General features: G+C 42.1%; 1 protein-coding gene across 1 annotated transcript in view; it reads right to left on the minus strand.

Moving 5' to 3' along the window:
• LOC112227122 (unconventional myosin-VIIa) overlaps positions 1–22168 on the minus strand; it is a 37782-nt gene extending 15614 nt beyond the window's left edge. The window contains exons 1-29 of the mRNA XM_042308195.1: positions 22009–22168; positions 21507–21543; positions 20570–20671; positions 19866–20015; positions 19375–19559; positions 19015–19136; positions 18630–18772; positions 18234–18347; positions 16541–16694; positions 16247–16323; positions 14794–14913; positions 14389–14531; positions 14019–14229; positions 13794–13929; positions 13519–13688; positions 10806–10949; positions 10430–10588; positions 10184–10276; positions 9415–9509; positions 6073–6157; positions 5345–5563; positions 5022–5231; positions 4468–4794; positions 2624–2773; positions 2306–2374; positions 1862–1989; positions 1534–1660; positions 1276–1395; positions 157–330 (exon numbers count right to left, since the gene is read on the minus strand). Coding sequence (XP_042164129.1) covers positions 157–330; positions 1276–1395; positions 1534–1660; positions 1862–1989; positions 2306–2374; positions 2624–2773; positions 4468–4794; positions 5022–5231; positions 5345–5563; positions 6073–6157; positions 9415–9509; positions 10184–10276; positions 10430–10588; positions 10806–10949; positions 13519–13688; positions 13794–13929; positions 14019–14229; positions 14389–14531; positions 14794–14913; positions 16247–16323; positions 16541–16694; positions 18234–18347; positions 18630–18772; positions 19015–19136; positions 19375–19559; positions 19866–20015; positions 20570–20671; positions 21507–21524 — 3945 coding nt within the window. The 5' untranslated portion in view covers positions 21525–21543; positions 22009–22168. The remainder of the gene's footprint in view (positions 1–156; positions 331–1275; positions 1396–1533; positions 1661–1861; positions 1990–2305; positions 2375–2623; positions 2774–4467; positions 4795–5021; positions 5232–5344; positions 5564–6072; positions 6158–9414; positions 9510–10183; positions 10277–10429; positions 10589–10805; positions 10950–13518; positions 13689–13793; positions 13930–14018; positions 14230–14388; positions 14532–14793; positions 14914–16246; positions 16324–16540; positions 16695–18233; positions 18348–18629; positions 18773–19014; positions 19137–19374; positions 19560–19865; positions 20016–20569; positions 20672–21506; positions 21544–22008) is intronic.
• Positions 22169–24291: the final 2123 nt, after the last annotated feature.

The raw sequence follows: 24291 nt of genomic DNA on the forward strand, positions 1-24291 counted from the left end.
ATTCATTATAATCCACCCAATAATTCACATTTTCCTGTTGCTGCAGGATTATTTTCCTGCTGGAGCAAAATGGCTCAAATTAAGATCCTACGGCTGTATGTACTCGTTTTAGTTGCATGGCTAGGTATCCCCAAAACCCTTGGGGGTTTCCTTCACCTTCTCATAGAAGCCGATGTAAAGAGAGAATCCGTAGGTATCCTTGATGTTGACTTTCTTGGCCAAAGCCTGGCACACCTCAGCAGAGGTACAGGCTGAGTCAACAGGCAGGCTGACACTAAGGCCGTCCATCAGGGCCACAGATACTTGTGTGGGCTTCTTGGTCTTGACGGCCTACATGTGGGAAGGTGGACACATGGGAATAATTAGTCCTTGCAGTATGGTTGGACAGGTTGGAACAGGGGGCTAACACACTGGGCCCCCGTGGAGCAATTGTTGTGTGGGGTTTAAATGCCATGCTCAAGGGCACAACGGCAGGCACTAGCATCTAATATTTGATACCAGCAACACTCTGGTTGCCAGCTCACTTCCCAACAGATTTTTCCAGGCAGATCCAGGATTCGAACAGGAAATCCTCCGGTTGCTGGCTCATCTCTCTAACAGCTAGGCTACCTGCCGCCATAAAGATATGTCCGCAGAGCAAAAACAGAGAATCGATTTCATATGTTGGAGTAGGTGGGATATTAGCAGTGGTTGGCACATGTAGCTGTAGTTTAGCAACGGTCTCTCACATAACTCTGATGCGACCTCTCATCAATTAACATGAGTGCCAGTCTGTTTCTGATCAGTCAATGTATTGTTGTCTGACCAAACCTGCTCTGATGGTGATTTCAAGACAACTGGGAACTCAGAAAAATACGAGGTCAAATCATGACGTCAGTTGTAAAGTCGGAGCTCTAGAAAGAGACCTAAGTTCCTGAGTTGGAATTCCGAGTTGGATGCCCGTTCGAAACGATTTTTCCTAATCTGAGCACTTTTTTTCAGAGTTCTCAGTTGTCTTGAACGCACTGAAGTCGGAAGTCAGAGATTTCCCAGTTCCCAGTTCTGAGTTCCCAGTTGTTTTGAATGCGACATTTGTCATGAATACTGTCCATGACCTGTAGTGTTGATACTGCTTAACAGCAGCAGTAGTCGACACCTAGCAACATCGTCAAGAGATTCTTTGGCTAGGGTGTTGGACCCGGGTTTGAGTCCTGACAGGCCTACCCCCCAATTCTGTTGCATTGTGTCAGAAGGGAGATGGCACCCAGATGAGTATGTCTCTGTCATGGATCTTACCTGGAGCTCTATCCAACAAGGCAGTTCGCCTCGCTCCCCATTGGCCACGATGCGACGGAGGCGCTCAGCACAGTACGGACAATAGCTACTTGGCCCTCTGCGCAGGAAGCTCTCCAGATACTGTGGAATAGAATAGAATTACAGTGTATGTAATTGATTGAGTGGGGCCTGGGTTATAAATTCAGTACAACTATACGTAAAAACACAGCGCCTTAAGACATACAGCCACAGGTGAAACAATGTCCACTTTAGCCTGACCTGTATAAGGAGTTCTGTTGGGGGGAAGATACCAAGACAGATGGACAGAAGGACCCAGCCTCTGAGGGAACTCTTCTGGTTCTTATTGTTCACCAGCTGTTTAATGATCTGACAATAGATCTCATCCCTACACGGACAAACAAGGACAGACAAGGCTCAAGTAGATATCCATCAGTTTTGATTGGATCCAATTCATTTGCATTGCAACTGTAGCTGTAATCCTTTATTAGTTCTGAATGAAACAGTTGTGAGATGACAAACAAATTATTTTTGTAGACATCAATTAATCTGGGTAATATTGTTTACGTGTTGTAATTCGGTTTGTTACCTTATATCTCGTCTGGATAGGGCGTATCCAACAATAATGTGCAGTTTTTCCAGGTCGGATATTGGCCGATCCAAAGTGCGCCCCTCTCCAATTAGAATGTCTTTCTCCTCCTCCGTCATATTCTCCGGCTGGAGGAGATGAGGAGCACAACGAGACAATTAGCCGGTTTTGTCTGGAGCGGATACAGCTTCTGTCATATTTGCCTTTTCATGGCAGGTTAGGAAAACTTAGGCAGCATGTTAGGAGAAAGGCAGTTTAGGAGAATTAGATTAAGGTTAGGAAAAGAGTAGGGTTAGCTAAAATGCACAACAACAAAAAAAATCTACTTTTGACATCAATTTGACATAAACTGTATCCCATCTGGACAATTAGCCTGCGTTGTTACATCATGGATATTCAGACTAATTTTAGTTCTGAGGACAAAATAATGTGTATGTAACATACCTCATCTACAATGGTCGAAGCTTTTCTGTTCCCCATTCCTTCTTTCTTTCTATTTTTCCTTAGTATTTTCTGATGGAAAAATGTATAGGACGAATTAGACATCTGACAAACTGTTTAGTGGGTGAATTCAGTCAGCAAAAACTCAGTACAACAGTAAACTATTAGAAACACACAAAATGACACAAGTGTCTATTGTCATCACATTAAGGGAATCAGTGAGTAGCGATATTTTTCCTGCTGCCCGTAAGGGATGAATAAAGTCCTATTGAACTTAGTTGAATGTAAGGTTAAGTCCCAGTAAGGCCTTATGTTCAGTACCTGATCCAGGCCCACTAGATTGCTGAGCCTCCTGTTCTGCCTCTGGCCAAGGTTCTTCTGGATGATGGTGGAGGGCTCCTGGTTGATCTGTTTAGGCTCAGCGATGTCCCCCATGAACCTCAAGATGATCCACCACACTGTCAGACAGGCCTGGAGAGGAGCAGAGAGCAGCGCAGAGGAGAGGAACGGAGAGGAGAGGAACGGAGAGGAATGGAGAGGAATGGAGAGGAGAGGAACGGAGAGGAATGGAGAGGAATGGAGAGGAGAGGAACGGAGAGGAGAGGAGAGGAGAGGAACGGAGAGGAGAGGAACGGAGGAGAGGAACGGAGAGGAGAGGAACGGAGGAGAGGAACGGAGAGGAGAGGAACGAGAGAGGAGAGGAACGGAGAGGAGAGAACGGAGAGGAATGGAGAGGAGAGGAATGGAGAGGAGAGGAACGGAGAGGAGAGGAATGGAGAGGAGAGGAACGGAGAGGAGAGGAATGGAGAGGAGAGAGAGGAACGGAGAGGAGAGGAACGGAGGAAGAGAGGAGAGGAATGGAGAGGAGAGGAACGGAGAGGAGAGGGAATGGAGAGGAGAGGAACGGAGAGGAGAGGAATGGAGAGGAGAGAAGAGAGGAGAGGAGAGGAACGGAGAGGAGAGGAATGGAATGGAGAGGAGAGGAACGCAGAGAGAGGAGAGGAATGCAGAGGAGAGGAGAGGAACAGAGGAGAGGAGAGGAAGGAGAGGAGAGGAATGGAGAGAGAGGAGAGGAGAGGAACGGAGAGGAGAGGAGGAGAGGAAGGGAGAGGAGAGGAATGAGAGGAAGGAGAGGAACGGAGAGGAGAGGAATGGAGAGGAGAGGAACGGAGAGGAGAGAAGGAGAGGAGAGGAACGGAGAGGAGAGGAACGGAGAGGAGAGGAACGGAGAGGAGAGAAGGAGAGGAGAGGAGAGGAGAAGGAGAGAGAGAACGGAGAGGAGAGGAACGGAGAGGAGAGGAACGGAGAGGAGAGGAACGGAGAGGAGAGGAATGGAGAGGAGAGGAACGGAGAGGAGAGGAACGGAGAGGAGAGGAACGGAGAGGAGAGGAACGGAGAGGAGAGGAACGGAGAGGAGAGGAACGGAGAGGAGAGGAGAGAGAGGACGGAGAGTAGAGGAAGGAGAGGAGAGGAACGGAGAGGAGAACGGAGAGAGAGAACGGAGAGGAGAGGAACGGAGAGGAGAGGAACGGAGAGGAGAGGAACGGAGAGGAGAGGAACGGAGAGTAGAGGAACGGGAGGAGAGGAACGGAGAGGAGAGGAACGGAGAGGAGAGGAACGGAGAGGAGAGGAACGGAGAGGAGAGGAATGGAGAGGAGAGGAATGGAGAGGAGAAAGAAAGTGGGGAATTTAAGGGAAAAGAAAATAATGGGGTGAAGTGAGGAACAAAACAAAAACAGCAGGGGGAAAATGAAGAAGGAGGAGAGGAGAAAGTACAGTAGAAAAAGAGAAAAGAAGAATTAAGAAATAAGGCCCATGGGGGTGTGGTATATGGCCAATATATTATGGCTGGACTGTTCTCATGCACGACGCAACGCAGAGTACCTGGATACAGCTCTTACCCATGGTATATTGGTCATGTACCACAAACCCCAGAGGTGCCTTATTGCTATTATAAACTGGTTACCAATGTAAATAGAGCAGTAAAAAGACATGTTGTGTTATACCCGTGGTATATGGTCTGATATGCCACGGCTTTCAGCCAATCAGCACTCAGGGTTCGAACCACCCAGTTTATAATGTCGCATATGTGACAGAGGAAGAAAAATTCCATCCTTGCTTTGGATCCCTCTGAGAGACACAGAAGCCTGATGTTGACTTCTCACCAGTGTGTCCCCCTCGTCCTCGTGGTGGAGCAGGGGCTGCCGCAGCCTTTGGGTGATGTGACTGTGGGTAGCAGAGCCCTGGAAGTGCAAAGCACTGAACTTGATGAAGGAGAACTCCTCATCCTCATCATCGTACTCCACCACTGGTAGTTCCACTGGTACTGGCGCTGGTGCAGGAGTTGGTTCAGTCCGAGCTAGTACTGGTACTGGTACTTGTACTACTACCGGAGCTGGGGTTTCTACTGGGCTCTCATCTCTGCTCTCATCTCGACTCTCCTCTCGGCTCTCCTCAGTCACCTCTGGGATTGTTCGCGTTCTCTCCAAGTCCTGAGGATGAATAGGGAGAGTGCAGTTGGATACTCAGTTAGATACTTTCTTCTTGGAGTTGGAGAGAATAGTAGAATATTATAATGCTTCTTCAATGAGAAGATTAGATGGATGTGGTCATTCTGTTAGCAGTGTTCATCACTGAGGTATTAAGACATATAAGACTATAGCAAATGGAAACCTATGTTAACATGACATTAAGATCCACCATTGGTTGTGAGCATCACCTCAAAGCCCTCTGGAGCCGGGCCCTCCCGCCCTCCTACTGACACTTTGTGGGGCAGGAATTCAAACATTGTTTCCACCATTTCCTGCTCACTGACTGGCTCTGGCTCGGCAGCAGCCTGTTGTGATTGGTTGAGGACCTCCTCTAGCCTACGCTGGAGCTCTGCGGCTGTCTGCTCTCTCGCCTCCCGCTCCTGGGCCGATAGGAATGCCTAACACAGACACACACACACAAACACACACACAGATATATTGAATTTGCACACAGTTGGCAAAACAGGCTTGCAATCACACACACACACTTTTCTCAAATGTCAGAACTCACATCTGTCCTCATCTTGTTGGTGGTCTTCCTAGCCAGCATGCCTCTGGTGTGTGCCTGCAGGACAGTCACAGCTTCTCTCTTGCTCTTATAACTCTTCCTGGCCAGGTACCCGCGCACCTGGGACTGCAGAGTGACGGCTGCCGCCAGCTCCTTCAGGTAATGCAGCCGGGATAGACGACCACGGATCGTAGACTGCAGACGCTGAAAGCCGTGCTGGAGCTAGTCGAACGAGACGGAGAGGAGGATCAATTATGTTTGTAGAAGGTAAATGTGAGCAGCAGAGAGAAAACCGAAAGATATGTTAAAAGCTGATCCAGCCTATAAAAAAAAAGAAAATGGGAAAATCTCTATCAGCACAATAATGTGCACTCCTTAGCTAGGGCATTTAATCAATATCACCTCAGTTTGTCTACACCTCAGTTTGTCTACAGATACACAAAAGTGTATCTGAGTTGACTCCTTACCAGTGTTGTGGTGTAGTGAACTATATGTAGTTCAACTAGTAATTTAATAGCATTTTGCTGTAGCTTGGACTCAATTCAAATATTGGTAGTGTTTTCAGTATTTAATTACTTTTTTACCATGTAGTGGTGTAGCTAAATACTAGAACTTCACACAAATTTTTTGGCAAAAAGAGGAACAAATATTGGTAAAGTAGACAAGAATTGTCTTTCTTTTTCGGCAGTAGACCTCCCTAATTGCCACTTGAAACTGAGCCAGTAACTTACCTTTCTATATTGATTCTTGTCTTTGTAACCTCTCCAATGCTTCTGTACCACCACAGCGGCTCTCCTTTTCTTTACAAAGCTCTTCCTACAAGAGGAATACATTTCAACAAAACATCAATAGCGCAGACTGTAAGAACTACTGTATTAAAACAATAGTAACAACTGTATGTAACTCTGTGGTAAACCTTTAGATTGGGGTATTAGAGAGAATAACAGATAAACCCATGTCAGTGACCACTGCCAGTGTGCTATTTAAAATATATATATATATTTCACCTTTATTTAACCAAGTTGAGAACAAGTTCTCATTTACAATTGCGACCTGGCCAAGATAAAGCAAAGCAGTTCGACACATACAACAACACAGAGTTACACATGGAGTAAAACAAACATACAGTCAATAATACAGTAGAAAATAAGTCTATATACAATGTGAGCAAATGAGGTGAGATAAGCGAGGTAAAGGCAAAACAAAGGCCATGGTGGCAAAGTAAATACAATATAGCAAGTAAAACACAGGAATGGTAGGTTTGCAGTGGAAGAATGTGCAAAGTAGAGATAGAAATAATGGGGTGCAAAGGAGCAAAATAAATAAATACAGTAGGAGGAGAGGTAGTTGTTTGGGCTAAATTATAGATGGGCTATATACAGCTGCAGTAATCTGTGAGCAGCTCTGACAGCTGGTGCTTAAAGCTAGTGAGGGAGATAAGTGTTTCCAGTTTCAGAGATTTTTGTAGTTCGTTCCAGTCATTGGCAGCAGAGAACTGGAAGGAGAGGCGGCCAAAGGAATCATTTGTTTTGGGGGTGACCAGAGAGATATACCTGCTGGTGCGCGTGCTACAGGTGGGTGCTGCTATGGTGACCAGCGAGCTGAGATAAGGAGGGACTTTACCTAGCAGGGTCTTGGAGATGACCTAGAGCCAGTGGGTTTGGCGACGAGTATGAAGCGAGGGCCAGCCAACAAGGGTGTAAAGGTCGCAGTGGTGGGTAGTGTATGGGGCTTTGGTGACAAAACGGATGGCACTGTGAGAGACTGCATCCAATTTATTGAGTAGGGTATTTGAGGCTATTTTTAAATGACATTGGCGAAGTCGAGGATCGGTAGGATGGTCAGGTTTTCAAGGGTATGTTTGGCAGCATGAGTGAAGGATGCTTTGTTGCGAAATAGGAAGCCAATTCTAGATTTAACTTTGGATTGGAGATGTTTGATGTGAGTCTGGAAGGAGAGTTTACAGTCTAACCAGACACCTACTTATTTGTAGTTGTCCACATAATCTAAGTCAGAACCGTCCAGAGTAGTGATGTTGGACAGGCGGGCAGGTGCAGGCAGCGATCGGTTGAAGAGCATGCATTTAGTTTAACTTGTATTTAAGAGCAATTGGAGGCCACGGAAGGAGAGTTGTATGGCATTGAAGCTTGCCTGGAGGGTTGTTAACACAGTGTCCAAAGGGCCAGAAGTATACAGAATAGTGTCGTCTGTGTAGAGGTGGATCAGAGACTCACCAGCAGCAAGAGCGACATCATTGATGAATACAGAGAAGAGAGTCGATCCAAGAATTGAACCCTGTGGCACCCCCATAAAGACTGCCAGAGGCCTGGACAACAGGCCCTCCAATTTGACACACTGAACTATCAGAGAAGTAGTTGGTGAACCAGGCAAGGCACTTATTTGAGAAACCAAGGCTATAGAGTCTGCCGATGAGGATGTGGTGATTGACAGAGACGAAAGCCTTGGCCAGGTCAATGAGTACAGCTGCACAGTATTGTTTCTTATCGATGGTGGTTAAGATATAGTTTAGGACCTTGAGCGTGGCTGAGGTGCACCCATGACCAGCCCTGAAACCAGATTGCATAGCGGAGAAGGTATTGTGGGATTCGAAATGGTCGGTAATCTGTTTGTTGACTTGGCTTTCGAAGACCTTAGAAAGGCAGGGTAGGATAGATATAGGTCTGTAGCAGTTTGGGTCAAGAGTGTCCCCCCTTTGAAGAGGGGGATGACCGCAGCTGCTTTCCAATCTTTGGGAATCTCAGACGACACAAAAGAGAGGTTGAACAGGCTAGTAATAGGGGTTGCAACAATTTCGGCAGATAATTTTAGAATTTTTGTAGGGATCCAGATTTTGCAGCTCTTTCAGAACATCAGCTGACTGGATTTGGGAGAAGGAGAAATGGGGAAGGCTTGGGCAAGTTGCTGTGGGGGGGTGCAGTGCTATTGACCGGGGCAGGGGTAGCCAGGTGGATAGCATGGCCAGCCGTAGAAAAATGCTTATTGAAATTCTCAATTATAGTGGATTTATCGGTGGTGACAGTGTTTCCTATCTTCAGTGCAGTGGGCAGCTGGGAGGAGGTGTTCTTATTCTCCATGGACTTTACAGTGTCCCAGAACCTTTTTGAGTTTGTGATGCAGTAAGCAAATTTCTGCTTGAAAAAGCTAGCCTTGGCTTTTCTAACTGCCTGTGTATATTGGTTTCTAGCTTCCCTGAAAAGCTGCATTTCACAGGGGCTGTTCGATGCTAATGCAGAACGCCATAGGATGTTTTTGTGTTGGTTAAGGGCAGTCAGGTCTGGAGAGAACCAAGGGCTATATCTGTTCCTGGTTCTAAATTTCTTGAATGGGGCATGCTTATTTAAGATGGTGAGGAAGGCATTTAAAAAAAAACAGGCATCCTCTACTGACGGGAATAGGTCAATATCCTTCCAGGATACCCCGGCCAGGTCGATTAGAAAGGCCTGCTCGCTGAAGTGTTTCAGGGAGCGTTTGACAGTGATGAGTGGAGGTCGTTTGACCGCTGACCCATTACGGATGCAGGCAATGAGGCAGTGATCACTGAGATCTTGGTTGAAAACAGCAGAGGTGTATTTAGAGGGCAAGTTGGTTAGGATGATATCTATGAGGGTGCCCGTGTTTACGGCTTTGGGGTGGTACCTGGTAGGTTCCTTGATAATTTGTGTGAGATTGAGGGCCTCACGCTTAGATTGTAGGATGGCTAGGGTGTTAAGCATGTTCCAGTTTAGGTCGCCTAGCAGCACGAGCTCTGAAGATAGATGAGGGGCAATCAGTTCACATATGATGTCCAGAGCACAGCTTGGAGCAGAGGGTGGTCTATAGCAGGCGGCAACGGTGAGAGACTTGTTTTTAGAGAGGAAGATTTTTAAAAGTAGAAGTTCAAATTGTTTGGGTACAGACCTGGATAGTAGGACAGAACTCTGCTATGTAATGTCAACATCCCAAACATTACACCATCCCAAACATTGAAGTCCCTGTGTAAGGTATGACATGTCGCATGCCATTTTATATCCTGTGTTCCCTCCAAGCTGTGTGTCTCAGTGTTCCTCATTTACCTGTCTCTGTGGCCAAGAATGACCCTCTGGATGATGAGGGCTTTCCTGTTGAGCTCTCGCTCTCTTTCCCACTCCAGTAGGGAGTCATGGGCATCCTGAATGGGAAGAGGGTGGAGACAGGTTACAGAGGATTCATCTGGACCTTTTCAAAAACATAGACCAACATCATTGTAACATATTCTAATTGCTTTAAGTGACATTTGGGATTCCATCACTGCTGTTACAACATGACCAATGTTTGTGGTTGTCTAGTGTGGTAGGCTTTAACTTAGCTAAAACTTAGTCAAAACAATTTTAAGCCGTAATGTGGACACCACCCAGCCGGGGAGGGATATGGCTTGAAAACGTACCTCAATCCAGGGGTGGAAGATGACGCTGTACTCCTAGTTATGCCATTATCCGAACAGACAAATGGAGAAGATTGAAATACTGCTAGTCTCTGCTAGCCTTTGGTTTAGTCTCTGCTAGCCTTTGGTTTAGTCTTTGCTAGCCTTTGGTTTAGTCTTTGCTAGCCTTTAGTTTAGTCTTTGCTAGCCTTTAGTTTAGTCTCGCTAGCCTAGCATGAGGATGAAAAAGGGCCATTTAATTCAAAACTAGCAATCTTCTCCATTTGTCAGTTCGGATACTGGCATAACTAGGAGTACAGTGTCATATTCCACCCCTGGTTTGAGGTACGTTTTCAAGCCATATCCCTCCCCGGCTGGGTGGTGTCCACATTACGACTTAGAATCATTTTGACTTGGATGGGAAAATCCAGGTTTAACTGCACCTTTAGGAAGATCTTAGTCGTGCCGATCTTCCAGTCGTTATGTCCTGTGATCACGGCCTTGCAAATGGCAATACAGCAGGCTGATGCTGACTCCTGGGTTAGGAGAGAGAGGAGGATATTGGAACCATAACCATAAAACTAAAAGCAACGACAACTTTGGAGATTTCAATGCTAACAAATGTCATTATCTCTGTCATCTTTATCATCATCATCATCATCATCATATTCTAAATAATAATGTCTTACAGTTTTGGGGTCACAGACGGTTGTCTTTAGGAGCACTCTGTACCGCTGCAGGAACTGCTTGAACGTGTGACGGATTGGATATCCCAGTTTCCGGATTCTGATGGTATCAATCATTCCAGAATACCGCAGCTGACGTATGCACAGGTCTCTGTCAAAACACTGAGGAAGACAGAGACATTCATTCGCTTGTTTTAGTAGAGTGGAGTCCACTGTAGGATGGAAAAAGGGGACTTCAGTGGAATTGTAAAATGTTTATGGTGTGAAACTGCCATTCTGTTTTGTGTGAGTTGGACCTCCTATGATTGTGATATTGCACCATCAATGAATCCTGTCTGGCTGTATCTGGCCCAGTGCTACAAATGGCTGTCTTGTTCACCATGGATTTCTTGTTGTCATTGGGCTTGAAGCAGCGGATAAAGTGTGGCTGGCAGATGGACAAGGCCTTCATGAGGGAGTCCAGGGACTGGCGGAACTGACCGCTCAGCGTGGACACCTGTTTCCTGCCGTCCGTCTGGGCCGCCTTTGGGGAGAAAAATCACAATGTCATCTGTGTGGAATTTTGGACCGTTGTCAGTGACCATATATATAGGAAAACCATGTGGAGAAACTGGAATTCCCCCAGTGCAATACTTTTTAGATGACCCCAAATCTAACCATTGGATATTACCAAAGCACAGATTACTTGATGAATAATGGATAGAAAATGTATGAATAATTAATAATACTGCTAATCTACATGACATACGGCCAAATATATGACAAAGGGCCTCCCGGGTGGTGCAGTGGTTAAGGGTGCTGTACTGCAGCGCTAGCTGTGCCATTAGAAACTCTGGGTTCACGCCCAGGCTCTGTCGTGACCGGGAGGTCCGTGAGGTGCCGTCGTTAGGGAGGGCTTGGCCGGTAGGGAAATCCTGCTAGGATATGCATATACTTGGTAACATTGGATAGAAAACACTCTGGAATATTTCTTTGAGGTCACAGGCTGTGTGCTTGCCTTTGGGAAATAGAAATAGATAGGACCCATATTGCAGTTCCTATGGCTTCCACTAGATATCAACTGTCTTTAGAAAGGGTTTCAGGCTTGTTTTTTGAAAAATGAACAACTAGTTGGAAGAACTACAAGGTGTCTCTCATTAGAAAAGTGGTCTTGTTGGAGCGTGAATGAGGTGTGCACTCTTCGTTATTTATCTTCCCTATTGAACATACTATTCTCCGTCTTAAATATTATAGTTTATTTAGATATTAGAGTACATGAGGATTAATTAGAAACATTGTTTGACTTGTTTGGACGAACTTTACTAGTAACTTTTTGGATTAGTTTTGTATGCATGTTGAAAGAGTGGATTACTGAGATCATTGCCGCCAACTAAACTGACTTTTTTGGATATAAAGAATGACTTAATCGAACAAAATTACCATTCATTTTGTAGCTGGGACCCTTGGGATTGAAAACAGAGGAAGATCTTCAAAGGTAAGGGATTTATTAAATCGCTATTTGTGATTTTGTGAAGCCTGTGCTGGTTGAAACGGTATTTTGATGTGGGGCGCTGTCCTCAGATAATTGCATGGTATGCTTTCACCATAAAGCCTTTTTGAAATCTGACAAAGCGGTTGGATTAACAAGAAGTTAAGCTTTTAAATGATGTATGACGCTTCTATTTTCATGAATGTTTAATATTACGATTTTTGTTTTTGAATTTCATGCTCTGCAATTTCACTGTTGTTTCGTTGCTGTCCCGCTAGCGGTTCATGTGCCAAAAGAGGTTAAACATGTACACCTTGTGCTGGGGACAATTAAAGGCCACTCTAACATTTGCAGTTTTGTCACACAACATAATGCCACAGATGTCTCAAGTTTTGAGGGAGCGTGCAATTGGTATGCAGACTCCAGGAATGTCCACCAGAGCTGATGCCAGAGAATTGAATGTTCATTTGTCTACGATATGCCCCCTCCAACATTGTTTTAGAGAATTTGGCAGTACGTCCAACCGGCCTCACAACTACAGACAACGTGTAACCACCCCAGCCCAGGACCTCCACGTCCAGCTTCTTCACCTGCGGGATCATCTAAGACCAGCCCCCCTGACAGCTGATGAAACTGTGGGTTTGCACAACCAATTAATTTCTGTACAAACTGTCAGAAATTGTCTCAGGGAAGCTCATCTGCGTGCTCGCCGTCCTCACCAGGGTGTTTATCTGACTGCAGCTCGGCGTCGTCACCAACTTCAGTGAGCAAATACACACCTTCGATGGCCACTGGCATGCTGGAGAAGTGTGCTCTTCATGGATGAATCCTGGTTTTAACTGTACCAGGCAGATGGCAGACAGCCTCTATGGCGTTGTGTGGGCGAGCGGTTTGCTGATGTCAATGTTGCGAACAGAGTGCCCCATGGTGGCGGTGGGGTTATGGTATGGGCAGGCATCAGCTACGGACAATGAACACAATTGCATTTTAAAGATGGACATTTGAATGCACAGAGATACCGTGACGAGACACTGAGGCCCATTGTCACGCCATTCAGCCGCCACCATCGCCTCATGTTTCAGCATGGTAATGCATGGCCCCATGTCACAAGGATCTGTACACAATTCCTGGAAGCTGAAAATGTCCCAGCCTGCGTACTCACCAGACATGTCACCCATTGACCATGTTTGGAATGCTCTGTATCGACCTGTACGACAGCATGTTCCAGTTCCTGCCAATATCCAGCAACTTCGCACAACCATTGAAAGGGAGTGGGACAATATTCTACAGGCCACAATCAACAGCCCAATAAACTCTATGTGAAGGAGATGTACCTCTCTGCATGAGGCAAATGGTGGTCACACCAGATACTAACTGGTTTTCTGATCCAAGCCCCTACCTTTTTTTAAGTATCTGTTACCAACAGATGCATATCGGTACTCATATTCATGTGAATTCCATAGATTAGGGCCTAAGTTATTTATTTCAATTGACTGATTTTCTTATATGAATTGTAACTCAGTAAAATCTTTGAAATTGTTGCATGTTGCGTTTTATATTTTTGTTCAGCGTAGCTAACGGGAGTTGGATATTCAGAATCCAAATAATAACAGCTGCTACAAACCCGTAGAGAGCTCTTGGGTGTCATAACGACCCTGTTGTTGCTGGCAGGGTTCTTCACGACATTAGCACTGAGCTGCGTCTCAAAGATCTGCCTCAGCAGCTTGTTGGTTGTCGTGTCAATCAACTTGATAATGTCAGAGCTGAGAGTATCTCTGTTCTTCTCCAGGAATCCTGAATGAAAAACATACAGGATCAAATGGTGAGTAAAAAAACACATATTCCTGTGTCCCAGCAAATCAACTAATATTTTATGTGATCTCTTTTTCTTCTGGTTACCTCTTGAGTCGTAGTAAACAACCCCAGCAAAATGGCGGATCCCAAACTCCATGTCGTGGGTGTTCTTAGACGGAATGTAGATGTTGCACTTGGCATGAACCTGGTTCATCTTGTTCAACATGGTGACATCTGTGCCCTGGAAGAAACATTCAAGGTTGTCACAAACCTCACCAATTCAGATTGCCTCCACAGCAGGGTTTATTAGAGACATTTGAGATAGTTTACCTTGGGAAAGTGGCTCTCCTCATCAATCAGAGCCAACACATTGAGGGGCTTCCCAACCAGGAGATCAAGGGTTTGCGTGTTGTCATTGAAGGTGATGTTTTTCCAGACAATGTCCTCCTTAGTGTACTCCTCCTGCTCCAGCTTGAACACATGACGCACAAAGAACTGCTGCAGCTGCTCATTGGCAAAGTTGATGCACAGCTGTTCAAAGCTGTGAAAAAAGCATGTGGAAAAAGCTTATGTTATTGACCAGTTGGTTACATAGGATCGGGGAGAGAGCATGAAGGACATACAAGCCTGTATTTAACTACCTGTGTGTCGACTGTTGCAAACAACAAGGGAAATTAGTATTTGATATTGACTGGAATACCTGTTTGAGGCAAAGTTCTCAAACCCAAAGATGTCCAGCAAGCCAATGGAGTTCTGGACGTATTTGGGACCGTTGGTGGGAGTCTTATGGATGACACTGTTGATTCTCCCAACAATCCAGATAAATAGTTTACCATATATTGCCTGAAGAAATCATGACACAAACAACACACATACTCTTGAATAGAATATGGACCAAAACCTAGAGCGTTTAACTCAACAATCAAGTAAATCGTGCACTGATGACAATGGAAGACTCCAGTTACGTCCATTCACCCACGGATCTTAAGTAAGGATTAAGGTTTATGTGCCTTTGTGAATATGTATGTTGTCTTCCCTCTTCTTTCAGGTGGTAGCCTACTGTATATCTTTCCTTGGCACCTTCAAACAGGTGTGGCATCATTACCTTAACGAAGGCGTCCCTGCAGTCGGCTGCCTGTTCAGAGCTGAGGGGTTTGGATACTCGCTCTCTGTTGGTCATGAAGGAGCGGTAAGTCAAGCTCACACCCAGAGACGCAGGCTGCACCTGTAAGGAAGATATGAAGATATATGTATATCATGTAAACTGTACTGTATATTCATAATAATAATATATATATATATTAATAATATGTTATTAAATATTTAGTTATTATATATATATATTCATAATATGTTATTAAATATTTAGTTATTATATATATATATTAATAATATGTTATTAAATATTTAGTTATTATATATATATATTAATAATATGTTATTAAATATTTAGTTATTATATATATATATTCATAATATGTTATTAAATATTTAGTTATTATATATATATATATATTAGTAATATGTTATTAAATATTTAGTTATTATATATATATTAGTAATATGTTATTAAATATTTAGTTATTATATATATATATTCATAATATGTTATTAAATATTTAGTTATTATATATATATATTCATAATATGTTATTAAATATTTAGTTATTATATATATATATATATTAGTAATATGTTATTAAATATTTAGTTATTATATATATATATTAATAATATGTTATTAAATATTTAGTTATTATATATATATATTCATAATATGTTATATTTAGTTATTATTAAATATTTTAGTTATTAAATATTTAGTTATTATATATATATATTCATAATATGTTATTAAATATTTAGTTATTATATATATATATTAATAATATGTTATTAAATATTTAGTTATATATATATATATATATATTGGTAATATGTTATTAAATATTTAGTTATTATATATATATATATATTAGTAATATGTTATTAAATATTTAGTTATTATATATATATATTAGTAATATGTTATTAAATATTTAGTTATTATATATATATATTCATAATATATTAAATGTTATTATTAAATATTTTATGTTATTAAATATTTATTATATATATATATTCATAATATGTTATTAATATTTAGTTATTATATTAATATATTATGTAATTAAATATTTAGTTATTATATATATATATTTATAATATGTTATTAAATATTTAGTTATTATATATATATATTAATAATATGTTATTAAATATTTAGTTATTATATATATATATTCATAATATGTTATTAAATATTTAGTTATTATATATATATATTAATAATATGTTATTAAATATTTAGTTATTATATATATATATATTAATAATATGCTATTAAATATTTAGTTATTATATATATATATTCATAATATGTTATTAAATATTTAGTTATTATATATATATATTAATAATATGTTATTAAATATTTAGTTATTATATATATATATTAATAATATGTTATTAAAAAACATCCCAGAAAAAAATGTCATGGAAACAAATATGCCTACCTCCAGCAATTTGGCTGCAATTGTAAAGTGATCCGATGAACTGACATCAGAGCTCTCCATGTTATCCAAGATGGAGGCTGTAAGGCAAATAACAAAAGAAAACTTGGTCAATCAGAGCTTTCAACATAACAAAAAAAGAATAACAACAACAAAAACACATCAACATTCAAGTATTTTAGGATCTGAAGAAATATGGCCATTTGGGTTGGGGGGGATTGGGTAAGGACAAGGCCCAGGTCATATTCCCCAAGAACACACTCAGACATCAGGTCATAGACCCAGAGAGGACTCCACCTTCGAAGCTGACATTGCCCAGGTGGAGTAGTGCAGCAAGCAGCTTGAGGATCTCCCAGCAGTGGGTCTCGGTAAAGGTGAGGATCTTCAGGGCCGTGCGGATACGTGTGTAGTCCTTAGCATCGTCACGTCCATCGCAGACAATACAGTCCCCCTTTAGAACACAGGGTCTAAGGTTATACAGTTTCCTTCAAAAAGTATTCAATCCCCTTGACCTACTTCACATTTTGTTGTGTTATAACCTACATTTAAAATGGATTAAATTGAGATTTTATTTCACTGGCCTAAAAAACAATACACTATTATGTCAAAGTGGAATTATGTTTTTAAAAATGTTTACAAATTAATTTAAAAAGGAAATGCTGACATTTCATGAGTCAATAAGTATTCAATCCCTTTGTTGTGGCAAGCCTAAATAAGTTCAGGAGGAACAAGTGCTTAACAAGTTACACAATAAGTTGCACAGACTCTCTCTGTGGGCAATAATAGTGTTTAACATGATGTTTGAATGACTACCTTATCTCTGTACCCTGCACATATAATTATCTGTAAGGTACCTCAGTCGAGCAGTAAATGTCAAACACAGATTCAACCACAAATACCAGGGAGGTTTTCCAATGCCTTGCAAAGGGAACCTATTGGTAGATGGGTACAATGAATATATTATTATTTGCACTTCGGATGGTGTATCAATACACACAGTCACTACAAAGATACAGTCTTCTATCCTAACTCAGTTGCCGGAGAGCAAGGAAACCGCTCAGGAATTTCACCATGAGGCCAATGGTGACTTTAAAACAGTTACAGAGTTTAATGGCTGTGAACAACATAGTAGTTACTCCACAATACTAACTAAATGACAGAGAGAAAAGAAGGAAGCCGGTACAGAATATAAATATTCCAAAACATGCATCCTGTTTGCAATAAAGCACTGAAGTAAAACTACAAAATTAACTTCATGTCCTGAACACAAAGTGTTGTGTTAGGTGCAAATCCAACAAACCACATCACTACCACTCTTCATATTTTCAAGCATGGTTGTGGCTGTATCATGTTATGGGTATGCTTGTCATCGGCAAGAACTAGGGAGTTTTTGTTGGATAAAAATAAACGGAATAGAGCTAATCCTAGAGGAAATCCTGGTTCAGTCTGCTTTCCAACAGACACCGGAAGACAAATTCACCTTTCAGCAGGACAACAACCTAAAACACAAGGCCAAATATACACTGGAGTTGCTTACCAAGACATCATTAAATATTCCTGAGTGGTCTAGTTACAGTTTTGAATTAAATCGGCTTGAAAATCTATGGCAAGACTTGAAAATGGCTGTCTGCAATGATCAAGAACCAAGATATTTCTGTATTTCATTTTCAATAAATTTGCCCAAAGTTCTAAAAATTTGTTTTCACTTTGTCAATATGGGGTATTGTGTGTATATGGGCGAGGAAAACAACCACAATTTAATCAATTTTGAATTCAAGCTGTAACACAAGAAAATGTGGAATAAGTGAAGGGGTATGAATACTTTCTGAAGGCACTGTCAATCAAAACTAGACGTTGAACTGACATCTGTGCCCAGTGGACAGTTACTTAGTTGTACCCAGTAAAAATGTAATGTATTAATGAGCTAGATGTATACATGTGAGTAGGAAAACCTGTAAGTGGTCGGGTTGTAGCAGTCTAGTGATATTACCCTCTTGAGGTAGTTGAATTCAGAGGCATCTCCCAAACACAGATTTTTTTTCTGTTCTGTTGTCATCCCCGTTAACATGCAGTAGAATATGTGGTAGTTCCGTTCCTCCATGGCCTAGGGTTAGTTAGTCAAAATTATAACAGTAGTGTTGCATATATCAATATATCAAAATCTCATGACATTAAAACTTTTTGCCTTGATACTGGAAAATCCAACAATGAATTTTGTCCTCTTCCAAGTACAGACACAAAAACAATTATCTTAAATTAGACAAACCTGTTGTTTACCAGAGATAGTTTCGATGGTGTTGGAATCAATTCCCTTTATGAAGCAATTAGCTATGATATTACCTCATGTTCTACATATTATTAAACAATACTGCCTTTGCTGCCCTACCTGATGGCAGACACGAGACTTCTCCAGTAAGTACTGTTCCAATCGAGCCCCTTCGATGACGCCATCTTTGTTGAAGAAGATTTCCACGTATTTCCCAAAGCGACTGGAGTTGTCGTTGCGAATTGTTTTGGCATTCCCAAATGCTGGGGGAACGCAGGAATGGGAAGGTTGTCATGAGTAACAACAAGTGTGTGTGTCTGTGTAAAAACACACAGACCCCTCTTAGTCTCATGTGTGTGTATGTATGTGTGTGCATGTGTCCGTGTGTGTGTTCGTGTGTGAGAGGTAGCACGAGAGAGAGACAGAGAGAGACATAGATAGAGAGACAGAGAGGGGCATAGAGAGAGAGAAAGAGAGGGAGAGAGAGAGAGAGTACAGAGCCTACCTTCTAGTATAGGGTTAGCCTCCAGTATCTGCTGCTCTATCCAGGAGTGCTGTCCACTTACTGCAGCCAGGAACTGAAGTACCAGCTTGGTACTCTCAGTCTTCCCTGCACCCGACTCCCCACTGACAGAGAAAAGAGAGAGACAGTCCATCAGTTCTTGGATTTCAGGTGTATATCCAATGTAAATGTCAATGTAAAAAGTAGGACTGAACCCCTCCAAAGAGCATCTTCAAATAAAATACAATTTAAAAAAACATATTCCACAATAATAATAATAAAAAAGTGACACTTCTGCTTTGGTTTCCTATTGCTCAACCGAATGACTTGAGTGTCTGATAAGTGGAATGCTGCCAGTCTAACCTGATGATACAGCACTGGTCTCGGTTGTGGCGGCGCATGTTGAAGTAGCAGGTATCTGCGATGGCAAAGACGTGTGGGGGTAGTTCTCCCAGCCTACGCCCGTGGTACAGCCTCACCTGGTCGGCGGTGTAGAGAGGAAGCTCCTGGTAAGGGTTGACTGCCACCAGCACAGAGCCTGTGTAGGTCTGTGCGCAAGACATTAACAGAGGTTTAGGTTTAGGCTTGCGCAGCCCACTTTTTTGGGGGGCACCACATTAATAATTCTGTGAACGTCTTTCATGAACCTTTCATATTTTTCTGCTTGTTTCCAACATAAACTAAATAGTCCAACATCCATAGCGTAGAAAGGGTCTGAATGTACAGCAAGCATGTGTAGGATGGGTGTATTGGTACGGAGATGGGTTACGCTTCAAAAGATTCAAAACATCAAGACCAAACCTTTTATTGTTACACCAAGCATTATGGGTAGTGTAGTACAATAGGGGACTCACATAGATAATGCCTTGTCTGTGTCGGACCAGCAGGTTCCTGAGGAGCCCGGCCTCGTTGAGGTCCCCCAGGCGGATCATGTCGTCCACCCCCTCCACCGAGGTGGGGTGCATCACCCTTATGGAGTCCTCCTTCTGGGAGAGCTTGTGTTCCTGGGAACAATACAGGGACAATACACAGAACTTTAGGCACAGATTGACATCAATTTTTTATTTATTTTTTATTTTTTACCTTTATTTAACTAGGCAAGTCAGTTAATTAAGAACAAATTCTTATTTTCAATGACGGCCTGGATTCAATACCTGATTTGTTCGATATCTTAAGTTACATAATGTCACATTTTGAGGTCTGAAGGTCTGAAAACTTTAGCTTTGTTTTTAAACTGTCTCTTTAAGTTTTTGGTTTAGGCTTTACATCATTTTATAACAGAGCAGTGCAGAATGCAAAAATAAAAAAACAATAATGCAAAAATAAAAAGACAATAATGCAAAAATAAAAAGACAATAATGCAAAAATAAAAAGACAATAATAAACAAATGTTTTTAATGTTCTAAATTATGTCATTTGTAAATGAGATAGTAGTTCGATAGATTATTCCCTGAAGTGATTGATTTATATCTTGAGCTAATTTGAGACCAGCAGTACATTAAAATACCAGAGTCATACAATTCAATACAATACAAGTATAATGAAGTACCACGGTCACCTTTCCTTCATCGTCCACCAGGAGCTGGTGTCCAGTGTCGGTCACTTTGACCCGGGCTCCGATGGGCACCCCGGTACCAGAGTCCATCCACACCCACTCACCCTGGGAGCAAGAAGCTTAGTGGTTCACAATCATACATTTGAAAGAACGCAGATTTTGCCCTTACATTCAAAGGCTTGTTACTCTATTGATAAAAAAAAGGATAGTGTGCAAAGACCTATTGCAAGAAACTCCATCACACTGGTGACCGTAGGATCATTGTGTAAGATCTAATAAATTGTTTGTGGAGCATCTAAGATTGCCAGTGTGCTAAAGCTTACAATTCAACATAGGTATTTTCTAGCACAGATCTGTTTACACTGTCTTCCCAACTCCATGACAATGACAATAGGAGATTTAAGAAATGACCGTAAGGCGCTACAGAGGGTAGTGTGAACGGCCCAGTACATCACTGGGGCAAAGCTTCCTGCCATCCAGGACCTATATAATAGGCGGTGTCAGAGGAAAGCCCATAAAATTGTCAGAGACTCCAGTCATGCAAGTCATAGACTGTTTTCTCTGCTACCACACACGGCAAGCGGTACCGGAGGGCCAAGTCTAGGACCGACGCCATACACTGCAAACAGATTTGATACCAAAATAGGGATTTTCCCATTTCAAGCCATTTTCTGAATTGAATGGCAATGGCATTGTCCCAGACCCCTAGATAGATCACATTCAGACATAATGCCAGAGCGAATTCCTTGTCCGGTATCACATTTGTTTGCACTGTATAGTCATCTCCAATGGTCATTTTCAGGCCCAAAGGAGTTGGAATGACTAGGCAATGGAAGTGCTGATCACATAACACTATTCTATTTCAAAAACCTTTATAACCAAAGGATGGCATCCGGGTTACATTGATCAAATAGTCAACATAGATCATATCGAGGATTACCTTTCTCAACATCACCATGATAGAACCCTCCTATTTCCTAAATTCAAGAAACAAGAAAGACAGGAGTCATGCATTTTTTTCAAGAAATATATGTGGATTGTATAATGTAAACCGGGAGATACTGTGATCTCGATGTCTGTGATCTCCATTTTGTAAGAAAAGATTCCAATGGTGATTATATGGAGATAATGGTGCTCAATAACTACAATCATCCATTCTAACAACATATTATACAAGACGAACAATACAGAACTCAAGACCTTTTATCGCCTTCTAGAAGGACAGCTGAAATGACAGCAAATCGTTACTCTACACCATTCAGCCTACCCACTGGGCACACACTGGTTGAAGCAATGTTGTTTTTGCGTCAGTTCAATTAAATTACATTGAACCAACGTGGAATAGATATAGAATTGATGTTTGTACCCAGTGGGTAATGGCTATTGCCACATTTCATAACTCCACAAAAAAATACCACAAAAACACACATCTGCCAACTTACTCGTAGCAACTCAGGTGATGGTCCTCATTGAAATCCCAGTTCTTCAGTTAGTCCTGTACAGTAGATGTGGAGCTCATATGTTTGTTAGATGATGTTAACACAACCCTACCAGGATAGCACAAGGAACGAGGAAACGACTGAAACTCCTGGCCCTGACACATCTCCTTTATGGCACTTTGACTTTGACCTGACATGTTGCAGACTCACTGCTCAAGAAGACAGGAGCAAAGTCAGCTCCTACCCACTCACTCTCCTAGTGCGTTTGGACCAATACGCCCTTCAATTCTGGGCCTGCTTCCAGACGTTAACCTGTAACCTAAATAATCCATATCAAAATCTACAAATTGAATCACAGAACATGTTAGAAAGAGTTTATGAGCTGGGAGCTCTTATGAAACTATAGTAGTGCTCTTTGGACCTGTGTTAATGGCAGCAGACACTGGTCTGGTTTCTGTATTGATACAAAATCAAATAACATTTTATTGGTTGCATACAAATATTTAGCAGATGTTATGGCGCCGGTAGACATGGTCGCCCTGTTCATGGAGCTACCGACGCCATCTTACTACAGTAATAGTAGTAAGATGACCGTAAGGCACTACAGAGGGTAGTGTGAACGGCCCAGTACATCACTGGGGCAAAGCTTCCTGCCATCCAGGACCTATATAATAGGCGGTGTCAGAGGAAAGCCCATAAAATTGTCAGAGACTCCAGTCATGCAAGTCATAGACTGTTTTCTCTGCTACCACACACGGCAAGCGGTACCGGAGGGCCAAGTCTAGGATCAAAAGGCTCCTCAAAAGTTTTTACCCCCAAGACTGCTGAACAATTCATAATCGCGACCGGACAATTTACATTGCCCCCCTTCGCCCCCACCTACATGGACAGATTACATCTGAATATATATAACCTCCACACTGACTCGGTACCGGTGCCCCCTGTATATAACCTCCACACTGACTCTGTACCGGTGCCCCCTGTATATAACCTCCACATTGACTCTGTACCGGTGCCCCCTGTATATAACCTCCACACTGACTCGGTACCGGTGCCCCCTGTATATAACCTCCACACTGACTCGGTACCGGTGCCCCCTGTATATAACCTCCACACTGACTCTGTACCGGTGCCCCTGTATATAACCTCCACACTGACTCGGTACCGGTGCCCCCTGTATATAACCTCCACACTGACTCGGTACCGGTGCCCCCTGTATATAACCTCCACACTGACTCGGTACCGGTGCCCCCTGTATATAACCTCCACACTGACTCGGTACCGGTGCCCCCTGTATATAACCTCCACACTGACTCGGTACCGGTGCCCCCTGTATATAACCTCCACACTGACTCGGTACCGGTGCCCCCTGTATTTCGCCTCGTTATTCTTATTGTGTTATTTTTTTATTATTACTTTTTATTTTAGTCTACTTGGTAAATATTTTCTTCTTCTTCAACTGTACTGTTGGTTAAGGGATTGTAAGTAAGCATTTCACGGTAAAGTCTACACTTGTTGTATTCGGTGCATGTGGCAAATAAAGTTTGATTTGATTTAATAAAGTAGTAAATCACTGAGATAGTCATCTTACACAGTACTTGGAGATGGACCCCACACCTGCATCACACTGATGATGGTTAGTCGAGGAATTCCCTCTAGTTAATAGGACGTTGTGCATCACCTCACACACACATATAAGGCATTAGCTGAAAAATAACAATACATTTGTTTTCTCCAATAAGTTCTGTTCAAAAAAGCAGTTTGTATTCTCTCACCGAGCTACAGAAAACTATACCAAACTGACAATTGAACCCTGTGTTGTTCTGGAACAAGTATTGTTTCCCCATGATTGTAAAATTGTAATTGTTTATTTACAAAACAGAAATGATATTGAAAAAAAATGGGGTCCTGACAATTTCCTTGTGGGATTAGAAGAAGAACAGTTCTAAACAGTCAAAGTTTGTGTAACCAATTCAGATAAGGAAGTCATAAAGGCATATCAGTTTCTCGGATGGCTTATTGGAAACCGTGCCAATCCAAAGGGGAAATGAAGCACACAACTCCCCGTGCCTCTTCTCACTGCCATTGCCTTATTTGGTTTGCTGTAACGTGGGTTTATGTGAGTTAAGGGTAAGCTGTAATGTTTACAGGACAATAACAATGATATCAGCTGGGTAAAGAACCTTGTCCTTAACAAGATACAGAGTCAATTAGCCAGCGTCAGTCAGTCAGCCAGTCGCTACAGTCAGTCAGCCAGCCAGTCAGTTGCTACAGTCAGCCAGCCAG

Source organism: Oncorhynchus tshawytscha, linkage group LG28 (assembly GCF_018296145.1).
Source record: "Oncorhynchus tshawytscha isolate Ot180627B linkage group LG28, Otsh_v2.0, whole genome shotgun sequence".
In the NCBI taxonomy this organism is placed as follows: domain Eukaryota; kingdom Metazoa; phylum Chordata; class Actinopteri; order Salmoniformes; family Salmonidae; genus Oncorhynchus; species Oncorhynchus tshawytscha.